Here is a 13,665-nt window from a genome sequence, read left to right on the forward strand (position 1 = left end):
AGTGCTGCTATCCGCCTGTCCCTTGCCGCAGGCTCCTGTGCTGCCCTCGGGTCTGCCAGCTGCTCTGAGGACCGAGGGCTGGAGGGCCTTGAGGGGAGCAGGACCCGCCTCTGGCTGCTGGTGGCCCAGCCCGTCTCTCCCTCTCCCGAGGACCCTGTACGGGGTTGTCTGGGCCTGCTTTTCTCACCGCCCTTGAGATTTGGGAGAAGCCCAGAGCTGGCCTTGGCTTCTAAGTCTTGCTGTGGCTCAGCAGGCTTTAGGCTGTGCGGCTCTTACTGAAGGAACTGGGTGCTGATGATGAAAGAGAAAACTCTTTGCCCTTCCTTCTCCTACTGCCCCTGCAGCTGCTTCTGTCTTGGCCCCTGGTGATCCTCCCACGCTCATCCCTTCTTTTTGCTGAGCACCCCCCCTCTCTGCTTCTCCTCCCTGCCCCTAACACACGGGCACCATCTAGCCTGCCTGATAGCCCCGCTCAAATGCGATGCAAGCACCCAGAGGTTTCCCAGGTATCAGTGTCCTCTTGGGGCTGGAGTTGGGGACTGTCACTGCCTTTGATTTTTATGCATTTGGTTGAGCTGCGACATTGCAGCCGCTGTGACCCTGAGCCCTGCAGTGCTGACCCTGGGCTCTCAGGCTGAGCAAAGGCTCAGGAAGGAGGCCCTACTCTTCTCCTCGAGGGTCACTCCCTCTTCCAGGGTGTTCATCCTCTCCATACTGAGGGGCCCTGAATCTAGGCTCATCCTGTTCTGGGACCAGACAGGAGCCAGGGCCCTAGAGACTGTAAGATGAGGAGCTGTTATTGCCAAAGGCGTCCAAGGGGCTTGAGCTGATTTAGAAACAGGGCAGAAAGCTGTAGATCTCTGGAAGGTCCCCATCCTGCCAGTCTCCTCTTTGTCACTCTGGGGAGGCCTATCTGGTCCCGGCAGCCATGGCATGTCATTGCTCATTGTTACCCATGGGGCTTTCTGCTCTGAGCAGGGTTCACCACCGGAACTGTCCTTCTAAGTGTTCACAGCTTTAATGTAAACATTTTCTGAGGCTCAGCTCATCATGGCTGATTTGCATAGTTACTCATCCATTCACCAGGTCCAGCCCCAGAAGTCTATCAGTCCTGCAGGCTCAGGACCCTCTTCCCCCAGCTCCCCTCCTCCTTTCCTCCCTGTCTTCTCTTACCGTCTTTCCCACGTTCCCTTTTTCCTGTTTCCTTTTCCAATTCGACTTGCTTTCTAACGATGATTAGTTTTCGTGGTTTTCCAGTTTGAGGGTCTGAATGATCTTAGAGCTCTAGGTGTGAACACGTGTGCGCAGTGGACCTTTCTCCCTGCAGAGCGGGCGCTCGGGGCTGCTGGAAGGACACCGTGGGCCCGGTCTGGGCCTGGAAACGTGGCCGTCTGGGAGGGTTAGCACTCTTCTGAGACTAAGAGCCTGTGGGGAACATTAACCTGAACTTGTTTAGAAATAGCAACAGGAAGTCTTCCCCATGTGAAAACAAGTCCGGCATCAGTCTCAGCAAGGGTCAGCAAGGTCTGGGAAGCTGGCCGAGGTACCCGACTCCTCCCAAGCTCTTCGCTGGCCCCAGAGGTCTCTGTGTGGGCGTCCACTCTTTGCCCCCTCAGGCCACAGCGTGGGCTTTGGGTGGACGTGGCGGGGCTCCACTGTGCTCCCGGTGTGCTGGTGCTTCTGCTCCCTCCTCCCTTTCTTGTCCCGTGGGCATCTCGGAGAGGCTGCTCCTGACCAGCCTTGTGGCAGTGGTGCGTGATGGTGACCTGACCCCAGAGGGGCACAGACGTCTACATCACTGCCTTGCAAGCAAGGCCTCCCTGTCAGTAACTGGGTGCAGCGACAGTCTCGGATGATGTGTTTTCCGTGTTTTAATCCAGTCTCAGGGGCACTTACTCTTCTTTCTCATGTGCCCAGTGTGGTCGGGGGCAGGGCACACAGCTGCCCTGGGCCCCTCAGCCCACTCTGTGTGCGGGGAGTTGGGGTGCAGCCACATACCCTGTAAGGTGTGTGACCAGGTGGGGGACGGCCCCCCCGCACCGCCCCTGCCACTGTGGGTCAGGGAAGGGGCTCAGAGGCGAGACCTGGTGTGCGTCGCCAAGCTGTAGTGAGTCGCAGAGACGCAGGACTCTTCCTCTTACCCAGACGATGCACCCAGAAGCAAATGTTTGGGAGGGTTCCTGCCACTGACCCTGTGGGTCCTCAGGGGCGCAAGAGTGGCTGACACTGCCAGCGCCCAGCATGGGTATCTGCTTCTCCAGGCACATGAACCTCATCCTCTGCTGGATACAGCTGTGGGGAAAAGCCATTGAGTCAGGCCTCAGCAAGAAGAGCAGATGCCCCACCTGTCTGCAGACAGCGTGCCTCAGTGGGACCCCCGGGGACGCCAGGCCCACGTGTGCTGGGGCCTGGCAGGGTCCACCCCCACGTGCATGCTCTCCCCTGCCAGCCTCACTCACAGGTGCCACTGGGGGTCGCACCACAGTATGGACCTGCACTTCTGGGCAGCGAGGCCCCGGGCTGCTGCGGGGCCATGCTGCCCTGGCCACCGCCCGTAGCACTGAGCCTGAGTTCTGCCACGTTTCCCTGAAATTGAGAATAAGCAGAGTCCAGGCAGCCACCTGAGCTGCTACAGACTCAGGAGAGGCACCACCCTCACTCTCTGCACTTGGCCTTCCAGAGGGCAGGAGAAGGGCTCTAGCTTCGGCAGGCCAGGAGAGTGCTCAGCAGGGCACTCTGAGCTGAGGAGGAGGCAGCAGGGCATCAGCGGGGCCTTGGCCTCAACAGAGAGTCATGTGAGGCATACCCTGACATGCCTGAAGGACTTGGTGCCCACAGCCGGGGGCCCACCCCGGCAGCTTGCACCCTGGGACCTCGGATGATGCAGAGACACAAAGCATCCCAGCCCGAGTGGTGCACCCGTTCGGGGTTTGTTTGAGAGGATGAAGCCCACCTAGATGGAGGTGGTGTGTGATTTCTATGAAAATGCAAAAACCTCCTGGCCCTAGATGTGTGTGTGTTGGTATGTGACCACACATGCCTGGAGCAGGAGCCATCATAACCTCAAGGGGTTTGAGTTACCCCTAAATCCGACAAAATGGTGATTTGACCGGTTGACCTGCCGGCAGGCCAGGGAGGCATCTCATGTGTGGCTCATAGGGCAGGGACGAGGAGGGTGCCTTGAGAAAGTCCAAGGGACTGGAGAAGGAGCAGGTCAGATGGGCATTGAACTCCTCCGTGTTGCCATGCCAGCTTTGAGCGTCCTCTGATGCGGAACAGGCAGTGTTGGCCTGCTGAGGTCTGGGAGGCAGCCCAAAGCTGTGGGGGAGTCCTTTGGCTGTGTTGGCTTCCTCTGTCTCACTCCGAATGTCAGATGCTGCATTTGCCAGTGGAAGAGGGTGCCGACAAAGGGCTTTGGGCACAGCACAGGGGCCCGAGTGCCTCAGAGAACTCTGCTGAGTGAGAGGCAGAGACCTATGTCCTGTTCCAGCTGATGCAAGTCTCCAGAACCCTTTTGGGGCCACTTGTATATTGAGAAAGAGCCTCGGCACCCGTGGTTTTTTCTGTGTGCGAGGCTGAAACCAGAAACGGTAGATAAGTATTCTGTGAATAACCGGCTTTCCAGATGCAAGCCCTCAGATCCTGCCAAGTCCCACAGGGTCAGAGCTGCACCCTCACACGGACCCAGGTGCAGAGCGGAAGACCTGCTCCTGCTCCAGAGGGTTCTGGTGGACTCCCCTGCAGAGTCAGGCACGCCTCCCCACTCTGACATTCTGCCTCCATGGACCTTCAGGGAAAAACAATTTGAGAAAACCCATACTTGTACATTAAAGTGGAATTTTTACTTTCTATGTGATATGTTTGTCAAACATTTTGGATGCATACAGTTGGGCTTTTGTGTCTTGTGGCCCCCCCCCCCTTACCCTTGGCCAGTGCCTGCTACCCCTGAAAAGCCTCTGGTTGTGCAAATTCTGCACTCACTGAGAATCACACCTCTAGGTGACCAGCGCTGGGGATGGTGGGTCGTGGGTGCTCAGGAAATATCTATTCCTTTGCTCAGATGTCCCCGAGAACAACCCTTCTTCCTCCTAGCCACGTCAAGGAAGATGAACCCGTCTTAAGTGTTAGGTTTGCCTTCCCGAACACTGTTCAAAGGCCCGTGTGTGTTCTGGAACCTTTTAGCCCAGCCTAGAACCCTGCAGAAAGCTGAAACGGGAGCCTATCATTCCTGCAGTGGAGATGTGCTCTCGTCTTGGCCTTCCTGGAACCCCTGGGGAGACGGGGTGGCAAAGTTCTGGAGGCCGGACGTCTCGGCAGCAGGCTAGCCAGGACGCACACACTGTTTGTGAGACCAGTGCTAGGGAGGCGGGTGGGCCTGCATTGGGGCTGAGCACGGAGGGGGTCCTTTTGTGGCCAAGTGTCTTCACTGGCTCTGGTTCCAGCTCCGCTGTCCTCCACAGGTGCCCCACACCCGGCTGTGACGGCTCTGGCCACATAACGGGGAACTACGCATCACACCGGAGGTGAGGCTGCCATGGCCTGGGGTGCCGGGCTCGATGGGGTGGGGTGGGTCTCCTCCTCAGATGCAGTTGCAGTGCCCCAGATAAGACATTAATGTTGCGGCAACCACAGCCTGTTTCCTCGCTGTAATCTGAATTGCCGTGCCCAAAGCCTGATCGTGTTGCTATTAGCAGCCAGAACGAGAGGGCTCATGGTGCTACTTCCTGTCATAGCCCTACTGTCCAGTAGAGTGCTCGATGACAGAAGTTTCCTTGGGATCCTCTGGGGCTGCTGATCACAGAGCTGGAGGGGTGGGGAGGGGCAGATGGGTGTGAGAAGCTGCTGTTCTGGAATGACCACGGCTTATGTTCCTCTTTCAAAACTAGCTTGTCAGGCTGCCCTCGTGCCAAGAAAAGTGGAGCCAGGGTGACGCCCACAAAGGATGACAAGGAAGATCCTGAGCTGATGAAGTAAGTTGGGGTCTTGCTGATGCCCTTGGTTGCTTTGCAGAATTGGGATTTTCCTGTGTGTTATGATCCTGAAAAGCTGCTTCTAGACTCCTTTTTCAATTAATACAGCTGGTCAATGACAATGCCCATTTTTACAGAAGTCCTCCTACTGTGCATGTGGACACCTACGAGGCTGTGAGCCACGTGTGTTGTATTGAGGGCACACACAGTGTCCTCCTGTGTGGGCTTCTCAGTTCTGGGGGTGTTTGATGGGGCCAGGAGAGGCAGAGAGCCCTGCTGCCCACGCACCGTGGTGGGGGGGGGGGCACCCGGGTGTAGGCTCAGGGCATGGGGCAGCCCCACAGGGCGCTCGTGGGAATTGCAACCTGCACAAATGTGGTCCGCTGGGAAAGGTCAGGTGCAGGAGGAGGAGAGGAGGGTGAGGAAGATGACCAGTCTTCAAATTGTGTGTGTCTGCACACTCACATGCCTTTGCAGGGAGCTGGTGTGGAAAGAGGGAGCCCAGGAGGGTCGCCCTGAACTGGGACCTCGACACTGCTGTGGGGAGGAAAGGGGACATCCTGGGCCTTACGTGACTGAAGTCCCTGAAACCCTCTCCAGACTGTCCCACTTGGGGCTACCTAACGTGTCATCAGGGGGATTGTGTGTGAACTCTGAACCTGTGAGTGCCCCACTTGGTAGGGGCCTGTATCGTTGCAAGCTTATCTTTCCAGGAAGGAACTTGCCCCCAAACCCCCCACTTGCAGGTATGGCTAACAGACTGACCCACCATTCGATTTGCCCAGGACTCTCAGAGCCAAAACCGGATGAAGCAGGCAGTGGGTCCCCTTGCCAGTTGATGAGTAGAAGGGAAGGGTTCTGGCTGTGTTGTGGCACAGGGCCTTGGAGCCGGCTTGGTCAGGGCATAGCCAGGCAGGTCCACAGAAAGCGGGTCTGTCCTGATTGCGTGTTACCTTTGGGCCAAGAACAACTGGATGCTCGCCCCTACAGAGGGAAGCAACCTGGACAGGTTGCTCCTCCTTGGAGCTTCAGCTCATAGCTCATCCCAGCTGCGCCCAAACATCTGCTTGGCCACAGGAGGAGAGGTCTGATTGACCAGCGTCACATCCTTCGAAGGGGCTGGCTCCACCAGCTGTTTGGTGGTAAGAGGCTGTGGCTGGTTTATTTAATTTATTTTTTACAATGAAACTATAATGAATGCTAAATCAAAAACACAAAATTTGTGGATATTGGTGTCCTGAATGCAGCCTACTAAATGCTAGGCTGGATAAAGAGTATTTATCTTTCTGAGAAGCCAGGAATTTGCCTGCGATCATATAAATGCAAGCTGCTATGGATTTAGCAAGGATCCTGCTGTAGGGATATGATAAGTGAATTGTGCTGCATTTGCAAATGATTAAAATCAAGATCAGCATTTTTCAAATTAACTGGGAAAAATGGTTTTCCTCCTCCTAATGTGCTGTCAACTTTGCTTTTTAAAAAACAAGATTTTTTCAGCCAAGTGGAGAATATGACTTAGAAGCAGGTCAGCATTTACAGGATGGCTGAAGTTCCTAATGGCTTCATGGCAAGGCGGTGGGAGGGAGGGGCGCCTATTCAGCACCTCCATTTTATAGGGCCTCCTCCCCAGCCATAAACTTTAACTGTATTTATAATTGACTATCATCTTTAAACAAATGCAGACTGCAGCAGAAACTTTAACCGGGGCATCGGGTCCTGCTGCGTGATGGGATTTCGTGAGCGCGTGCTAGATGGGATTATGGAGGCTGCTGGAGGAAGAGTTCCCTTTATGACATCTTGTGTCTGCACCGTTTGAGATTAAGTCATGTCAGCACATTCTGCTAAATCCCTTTGCCAAAACTAAATAACTGGCCGTAAAAGTCTGTGGATGTTCCAGTGTAGGTAGGGTTAGGAGCTCAATGCCTATCGCCTGTGGAGAGCCCTCCCCGCCCCTGCCGTGCCCCCTCCCCGCCCCCCCCCCCCCCCACCTCCCGCGCTATCCCCAACCACACTGACATCTGACAAAAGAGATGTGCCTCTGACCCTGGGACCCTGGTGGCACAGAGCTCCTGTGCCCTACCACCGGCCTACCTGGCAAGTACAGAAGCTGCCTGACTTGGCACTCCACACACACCTTAATGTGAGGTCACCCAACAGCTCCAAAGATTTGGACACTGGTTGTGGAGGGACAGAGAAGTGGTGTTACCACCCACATGTCCGAAATACTCACTACGAATAAATTCCAGGGGGTCATTCGTGATGAGGAGGGTTAGAGTTTTGCAAACAAAGTTGGAAAAAGGAATTTAGATTCAACCGTGTGTTGTAACTGTGAAGGGCTGCCTCTCATTTGGCCTTTGATCTTGTGATGGCAGGTGCTCACAGGCACTTTCAGAGCACCTGGCCCCGGTGTCTCTGGGACCCCACAGCAGAGAGGTGTCCAGGTGCGAGGGGCAGACATAGAATGGAACGTCCCCGGGGTCCTTCCAAGGCCCTTGGCAGCGTCTCCACTCTGGACTGATGGCTGAGATGACCTTGGACCGGATCAGTGGCCATTCCACATGTCTGAGGCCCACGTGGCTGGGATGAGGAAGAGAGGGATGGGCACCAGGAGAGGAGACAAGTGGGGCTGGATCCAGGCAAAGGAGGCTGGGAAAATGTCTGCAGTGGCCACCTTGGAAGTGACGCCCGAGTATGGGGACAACTTCTGGGCAATGAGGCCCCGTCCCCTCACCTGCTGGAGCAGGAGCCCTGGAACGACCCTTGCTCTCCTGAAGGCTTTGTGCCTCTGACTTCCCCACCCCAAGGAACCCCACCTCTGTAAACTGGGGCCATGTGTCCCCTTTCAGGGCCCTGTGTGTTTGCCAGGTCTGTGGCTTATAAAAAGTGGGTAACAAATGGGAAATTACATGAGTCTCATTTGTTGCAGGGGAGAAAACAGAACTTATAGGTGGAGGATGTTGTCCCCAGTCAGTTGTTGGTTCCTAGGTGGTCCTGAGCTCAGATACCATGATCCTGAAATGTCGGTGCTCAGAAGGCATCGCAGGGAGCTCCTGGCCCAGGTCCCGCCTGGATCCCATGAGAGTGGATGCCCAGAGCCCCCTGCTCCAGCCAGTTTTCTGTGGTGCACTCATTCCAATGGCAGCATGAGGGGGATTTGCTCTGAACCTTTTCTCAAGTTACTTCAACCATTCCTGGGGCATTTGCTATTTCCCAAGAGGATTCTCTCCCTGTTCTGCAACTACTTGGCAGGAGTCATTATGGAATGTCTGAACTGAGTCTTTCTTGCATGAGCACTGTGGCCTGTGTTCTTCCTTCCAGAACACACATTTCGGATGTGGGGACATCCATGGACATCATGGCATGACAGTCTCATTCTGGGATGCTGTGGGGTGATGGAGCCCCTGCTGTCCCCGCGCTGCCTGGTTCAGGGCACTCTTGGGACTTCTGTGACTGCCCAGGCCCCCAGGCTCTGTGCTTGGTGCAATCTCCCAGGGAGTGGGCTCTGGATGGTTTCATCTGACACCTTCACTTCACTACACATGGCTGGGGTGATATAGAAGTGATATAGAAGTGATGTGGCAGCAAGAGGTCTAGGTGTAGACCCAGAGGCCCCTGAGAGACATCCCAGGGCGCAAGGGCATCATGGCTCCTTCCAGAGAAGGTAGCTGCTTCCAGAGAAGGTAGCTGCTTCCAGAGAAGGAAGTTTCTCCTTCCAGAGAAAGTAGCTGCTTCCAGAGAAGGAAGCTTCTCCTTCCAGAGAAGGTAGCTTCTTCCAGAGAAGGTAGCTTCTCCTTCCAGAGAAGGTAGCTGCTTCCAGAGAAGGTAGCTTCTCCTTTCAGAGAAGGTAACTTCTCCTTCTAGAGAAGGTAGCTGCTTCCAGAGAAGGTAGCTTCTCCTTCCAGAGAAGGTAGTTGCTTCCAGAGAAGGGAGGTTCTCCTTTCAGAGAAGGTAGCTTCTCCTTCCAGAGAAGGTAGCTGCTTCCAGAGAAGGTAGCTTCTCCTTTCAGAGAAGGTAGCTGCTTCCAGAGAAGGTAGCTTCTCCTTCCAGAGAAGGTAGCTGCTCCTTCCAGAGAAGGTAGCTGCTTCCAGAGAAGGTAGCTTCTCCTTCCAGAGAAGGTAGCTGCTTCCAGAGAAGGTAGCTTCTCCTTCCAGAGAAGGTAGCTGCTTCCAGAGAAGGTAGCTTCCCCTTCCAGAGAAGGTAGCTGCTTCCAGAGAAGGTAGGTTCTCCTTTCAGAGAAGGTAGCTTCTCCTTCCAGAGAAGGTAGCTGTTTCCAGAGAAGGTAGCTTCTCCTTCCAGAGAAGGTAGCTGCTTCCAGAGAAGGTAGCTTCTCCTTTCAGAGAAGGTAGCTTCTCCTTCCAGAGAAGGTAGCTGTTTCCAGAGAAGGTAGCTTCTCCTTCCAGAGAAGGTAGCTGCTTCCAGAGAAGGTAGCTGCTTCCAGAGAAGGTAGCTTCTCCTTCCAGAGAAGGTAGCTGTTTCCAGAGAAGGTAGCTTCTCCTTCCAGAGAAGGTAGCTGTTTCCAGAGAAGGTAGCTTCTCCTTCCAGAGAAGGTAGCTGCTTTCAGAGAAGGTAACTGCTTCCAGAGAAGGTAGCTTCCCCTTCCAGAGAAGGTAGCTGCTTCCAGAGAAGGTAGGTTCTCCTTTCAGAGAAGGTAGCTTCTCCTTCCAGAGAAGGTAGCTGTTTCCAGAGAAGGTAGCTTCTCCTTCCAGAGAAGGTAGCTGTTTCCAGAGAAGGTAGCTTCTCCTTCCAGAGAAGGTAGCTCTTCCAGAGAAGGTAGCTTCTTCTTCCAGAGAAGGTAGCTGTTTCCAGAGAAGGTAGCTTCTCCTTCCAGAGAAGGTAGCTGTTTCCAGAGAAGGTAGCTTCTCCTTCCAGAGAAGGTAGCTGCTTCCAGAGAAGGTAGCTTCTCCTTCCAGAGAAGGTAGCTGCTTCCAGAGAAGGTAGCTTCCCCTTCCAGAGAAGGTAGCTGCTTCCAGAGAAGGTAGGTTCTCCTTTCAGAGAAGGTAGCTTCTCCTTCCAGAGAAGGTAGCTGCTTCCAGAGAAGGTAGCTGCTTCCAGAGAAGGTAGCTTCTCCTTCCAGAGAAGGTAGCTGCTTCCAGAGAAGGTAGCTTCTCCTTTCAGAGAAGGTAGCTGGTTCCAGAGAAGGTTGCTTCTCCTTCCAGAGAAGGTAGCTTCTCCTTCTGGAAAAGGTAGCTGCTTCCAGAGAAAGTAGCTTCTCCTTCCAGAGAAGGTAGCTGCTTCCAGAGAAGGTAGCTTCTCCTTCCAGAGAAGGTAGCTGCTTCCAGAGAAGGTAGCTTCTCCTTCCAGAGAAGGTAGCTGTTTCCAGAGAAGGTAGCTTCCCCTTCCAGAGAAGGTAGCTGTTTCCAGAGAAGGTAGCTTCTCCTTCCAGAGAAGGTAGCTGCTTCCAGAGAAGGTAGCTTCTCCTTTCAGAGAAGGTAGCTGGTTCCAGAGAAGGTTGCTTCTCCTTCCAGAGAAGGTAGCTTCTCCTTCTGGAAAAGGTAGCTGCTTCCAGAGAAAGTAGCTTCTCCTTCCAGAGAAGGTAGCTGCTTCCAGAGAAGGTAGCTTCTCCTTCCAGAGAAGGTAGCTGCTTCCAGAGAAGGTAGCTTCTCCTTCCAGAGAAGGTAGCTGTTTCCAGAGAAGGTAGCTTCCCCTTCCAGAGAAGGTAGCTGTTTCCAGAGAAGGTAGCTTCTCCTTCCAGAGAAGGTAGCTGCTTTCAGAGAAGGTAACTGCTTCCAGAGAAGGTAGCTTCCCCTTCCAGAGAAGGTAGCTGCTTCCAGAGAAGGTAGGTTCTCCTTTCAGAGAAGGTAGCTTCTCCTTCCAGAGAAGGTAGCTGTTTCCAGAGAAGGTAGCTTCTCCTTCCAGAGAAGGTAGCTGCTTCCAGAGAAGGTAGCTTCTCCTTTCAGAGAAGGTAGCTTCTCCTTCCAGAGAAGGTAGCTGTTTCCAGAGAAGGTAGCTTCTCCTTCCAGAGAAGGTAGCTGTTTCCAGAGAAGGTAGCTTCTCCTTCCAGAGAAGGTAGCTGCTTCCAGAGAAGGTAGGTTTTCCCTTCAGAGAAGGTAGCTTCTCCTTCCAGAGAAGGTAGCTGTTTCCAGAGAAGGTAGCTTCTCCTTCCAGAGAAGGTAGCTGTTTCCAGAGAAGGTAGCTTCTCCTTCCAGAGAAGGTAGCTGCTTCCAGAGAAGGTAGCTTCCCCTTCCAGAGAAGGTAGCTGCTTCCAGAGAAGGTAGGTTCTCCTTTCAGAGAAGGTAGCTTCTCCTTCCAGAGAAGGTAGCTGTTTCCAGAGAAGGTAGCTTCTCCTTCCAGAGAAGGTAGCTGCTTCCAGAGAAGGTAGCTTCTCCTTCCAGAGAAGGTAGCTGCTTCCAGAGAAGGTAGCTTCTCCTTCCAGAGAAGGTAGCTTCTCCTTTCAGAGAAGGTAGCTGGTTCCAGAGAAGGTTGCTTCTCCTTCCAGAGAAGGTAGCTTCTCCTTCTGGAAAAGGTAGCTGCTTCCAGAGAAAGTAGCTTCTCCTTCCAGAGAAGGTAGCTGCTTCCAGAGAAGGTAGCTTCTCCTTCCAGAGAAGGTAGCTTCTCCTTCCAGAGAAGGTAGCTTCTTCCAGAGAAGGTAGCTTCTCCTTTCAGGGAAGGTAGCTGCTTCCAGAGAAAGTAGCTTCTCCTTCCAGAGAAGGTAGCTGCTTCCAGAGAAGGTAGCTTCTCCTTTCAGAGAAGGTAGCTTCTCCTTCCAGAGAAGGTAGCTGTTTCCAGAGAAGGTAGCTTCTCCTTCCAGAGAAGGTAGCTGTTTCCAGAGAAGGTAGCTTCTCCTTCCAGAGAAGGTAGCTGCTTCCAGAGAAGGTAGCTTCTCCTTTCAGAGAAGGTAGCTTCTCCTTCCAGAGAAGGTAGCTGTTTCCAGAGAAGGTAGCTTCTCCTTCCAGAGAAGGTAGCTGTTTCCAGAGAAGGTAGCTTCTCCTTCCAGAGAAGGTAGCTGCTTCCAGAGAAGGTAGGTTTTCCCTTCAGAGAAGGTAGCTTCTCCTTCCAGAGAAGGTAGCTGTTTCCAGAGAAGGTAGCTTCTCCTTCCAGAGAAGGTACCTGTTTCCAGAGAAGGTAGCTTCTCCTTCCAGAGAAGGTAGCTGCTTCCAGAGAAGGTAGCTGCTTCCAGAGAAGGTAGCTTCCCCTTCCAGAGAAGGTAGCTGCTTCCAGAGAAGGTAGGTTCTCCTTTCAGAGAAGGTAGCTTCTCCTTCCAGAGAAGGTAGCTGTTTCCAGAGAAGGTAGCTTCTCCTTCCAGAGAAGGTAGCTGCTTCCAGAGAAGGTAGCTTCTCCTTCCAGAGAAGGTAGCTGCTTCCAGAGAAGGTAGCTTCTCCTTCCAGAGAAGGTAGCTGCTTCCAGAGAAGGTAGCTTCTCCTTCCAGAGAAGGTAGCTTCTCCTTTCAGAGAAGGTAGCTGGTTCCAGAGAAGGTTGCTTCTCCTTCCAGAGAAGGTAGCTTCTCCTTCTGGAAAAGGTAGCTGCTTCCAGAGAAAGTAGCTTCTCCTTCCAGAGAAGGTAGCTGCTTCCAGAGAAGGTAGCTTCTCCTTCCAGAGAAGGTAGCTTCTTCCAGAGAAGGTAGCTTCTCCTTTCAGGGAAGGTAGCTGCTTCCAGAGAAAGTAGCTTCTCCTTCCAGAGAAGGTAGCTGCTTCCAGAGAAGGTAGCTTCTCCTTCCAGAGAAGGTAGCTTCTTCCAGAGAAGGTAGCTTCTCCTTTCAGGGAAGGTAGCTGCTGACCTTCCAACTATGCAGGAGGCGTGAGGGTGAGGCTGGAGAGGGAACGTGATCCCTGTTGCCTTTACATCTGGTTGGGAAGGCCCAGGTTCTGACCTGTGGCTTCAGGAATCACTCCAACTGTGGTAGTTCATCCAGGAGCCCACAGCAGTCTCAGTGTCTGGCATGGGAGAGTCTCTGGGCTTCACCTCCCCCATCTAGTGCTCAGTGCTCACCTCTGACCTCTTTGTGCCAGGTGCCCTGTGCCAGGCTGTGTGGGGCTCGGTCACATCAGCGGCAAATATGCTTCACACAGAAGTGCATCTGGCTGCCCGCTGGCCGCTCGGAGGCAGAAAGAGGGTTCTCTTAATGGCTCACCGTTCTCCTGGAAGTCACTGAAGAACGAGGGGCCCACCTGCCCCACTCCAGGCTGTGATGGCTCCGGTCATGCCAATGGTAGCTTCCTCACCCACCGGAGGTAACTGCCCTGCATGGCTTGCATTTCATAGGCCCCTGGCCTTGGGCATGTGGGCAAGGTTCTTCAGGAAGGACCAGACTCAGGAAGGGCTCAGTTGTGGCCTATAGTTTCTCCAGGGAAAAGCAAGGCCCGGATTGGTAGCTGACTGGATGAAGCCATAGAAAATCTGTTAGTATCAGATCATGGTGTTTGTGACATGTGGCACCCCATGTGGCTGCTCCACGTGGAGCACGTGGAGTCCCTCCAGCAAGAGTGAGTGGAGCCCTGAGTCTCGTGTGTGCATTCTCGACACAGGCTGCTGGCTTCTCATGAAAAGCTGGCCCCTCCTGCTGGGGTCTCTTCTTTGAACTTTGGGCCCACGTCTGCCTGCTGTGGAAGGGACATGGCGACAAGACCCCTCCTTGCCTGGGCTCTCATTTGCCCCCAACACCTGTCCCAGGCCTGGGGACGGCTTGCCTCCCCCATTCTATTCCTCTGTGTGCCAGGCAGCTGAGGTATTGGCCAAGGTGCAGGGGTCACTACACTGT

At 54.0% G+C, this 13,665-nt stretch overlaps 1 protein-coding gene across 1 annotated transcript in view; it reads left to right on the forward strand.

The window, feature by feature from the left end:
• The window catches only part of MYT1 (myelin transcription factor 1), a 50,779-nt gene that overhangs the window by 32,412 nt on the left and 4,702 nt on the right, over positions 1-13,665 (forward strand). The window contains exons 16-18 of the mRNA XM_060622818.3: positions 4,461-4,523; positions 4,887-4,970; positions 12,917-13,138. Coding sequence (XP_060478801.3) covers positions 4,461-4,523; positions 4,887-4,970; positions 12,917-13,138 — 369 coding nt within the window. The remainder of the gene's footprint in view (positions 1-4,460; positions 4,524-4,886; positions 4,971-12,916; positions 13,139-13,665) is intronic.

Source organism: Panthera onca, chromosome A3, assembly GCF_046562875.1.
Source record: "Panthera onca isolate mPanOnc1 chromosome A3, mPanOnc1 haplotype 2, whole genome shotgun sequence".
Lineage (NCBI taxonomy): Eukaryota > Metazoa > Chordata > Mammalia > Carnivora > Felidae > Panthera > Panthera onca.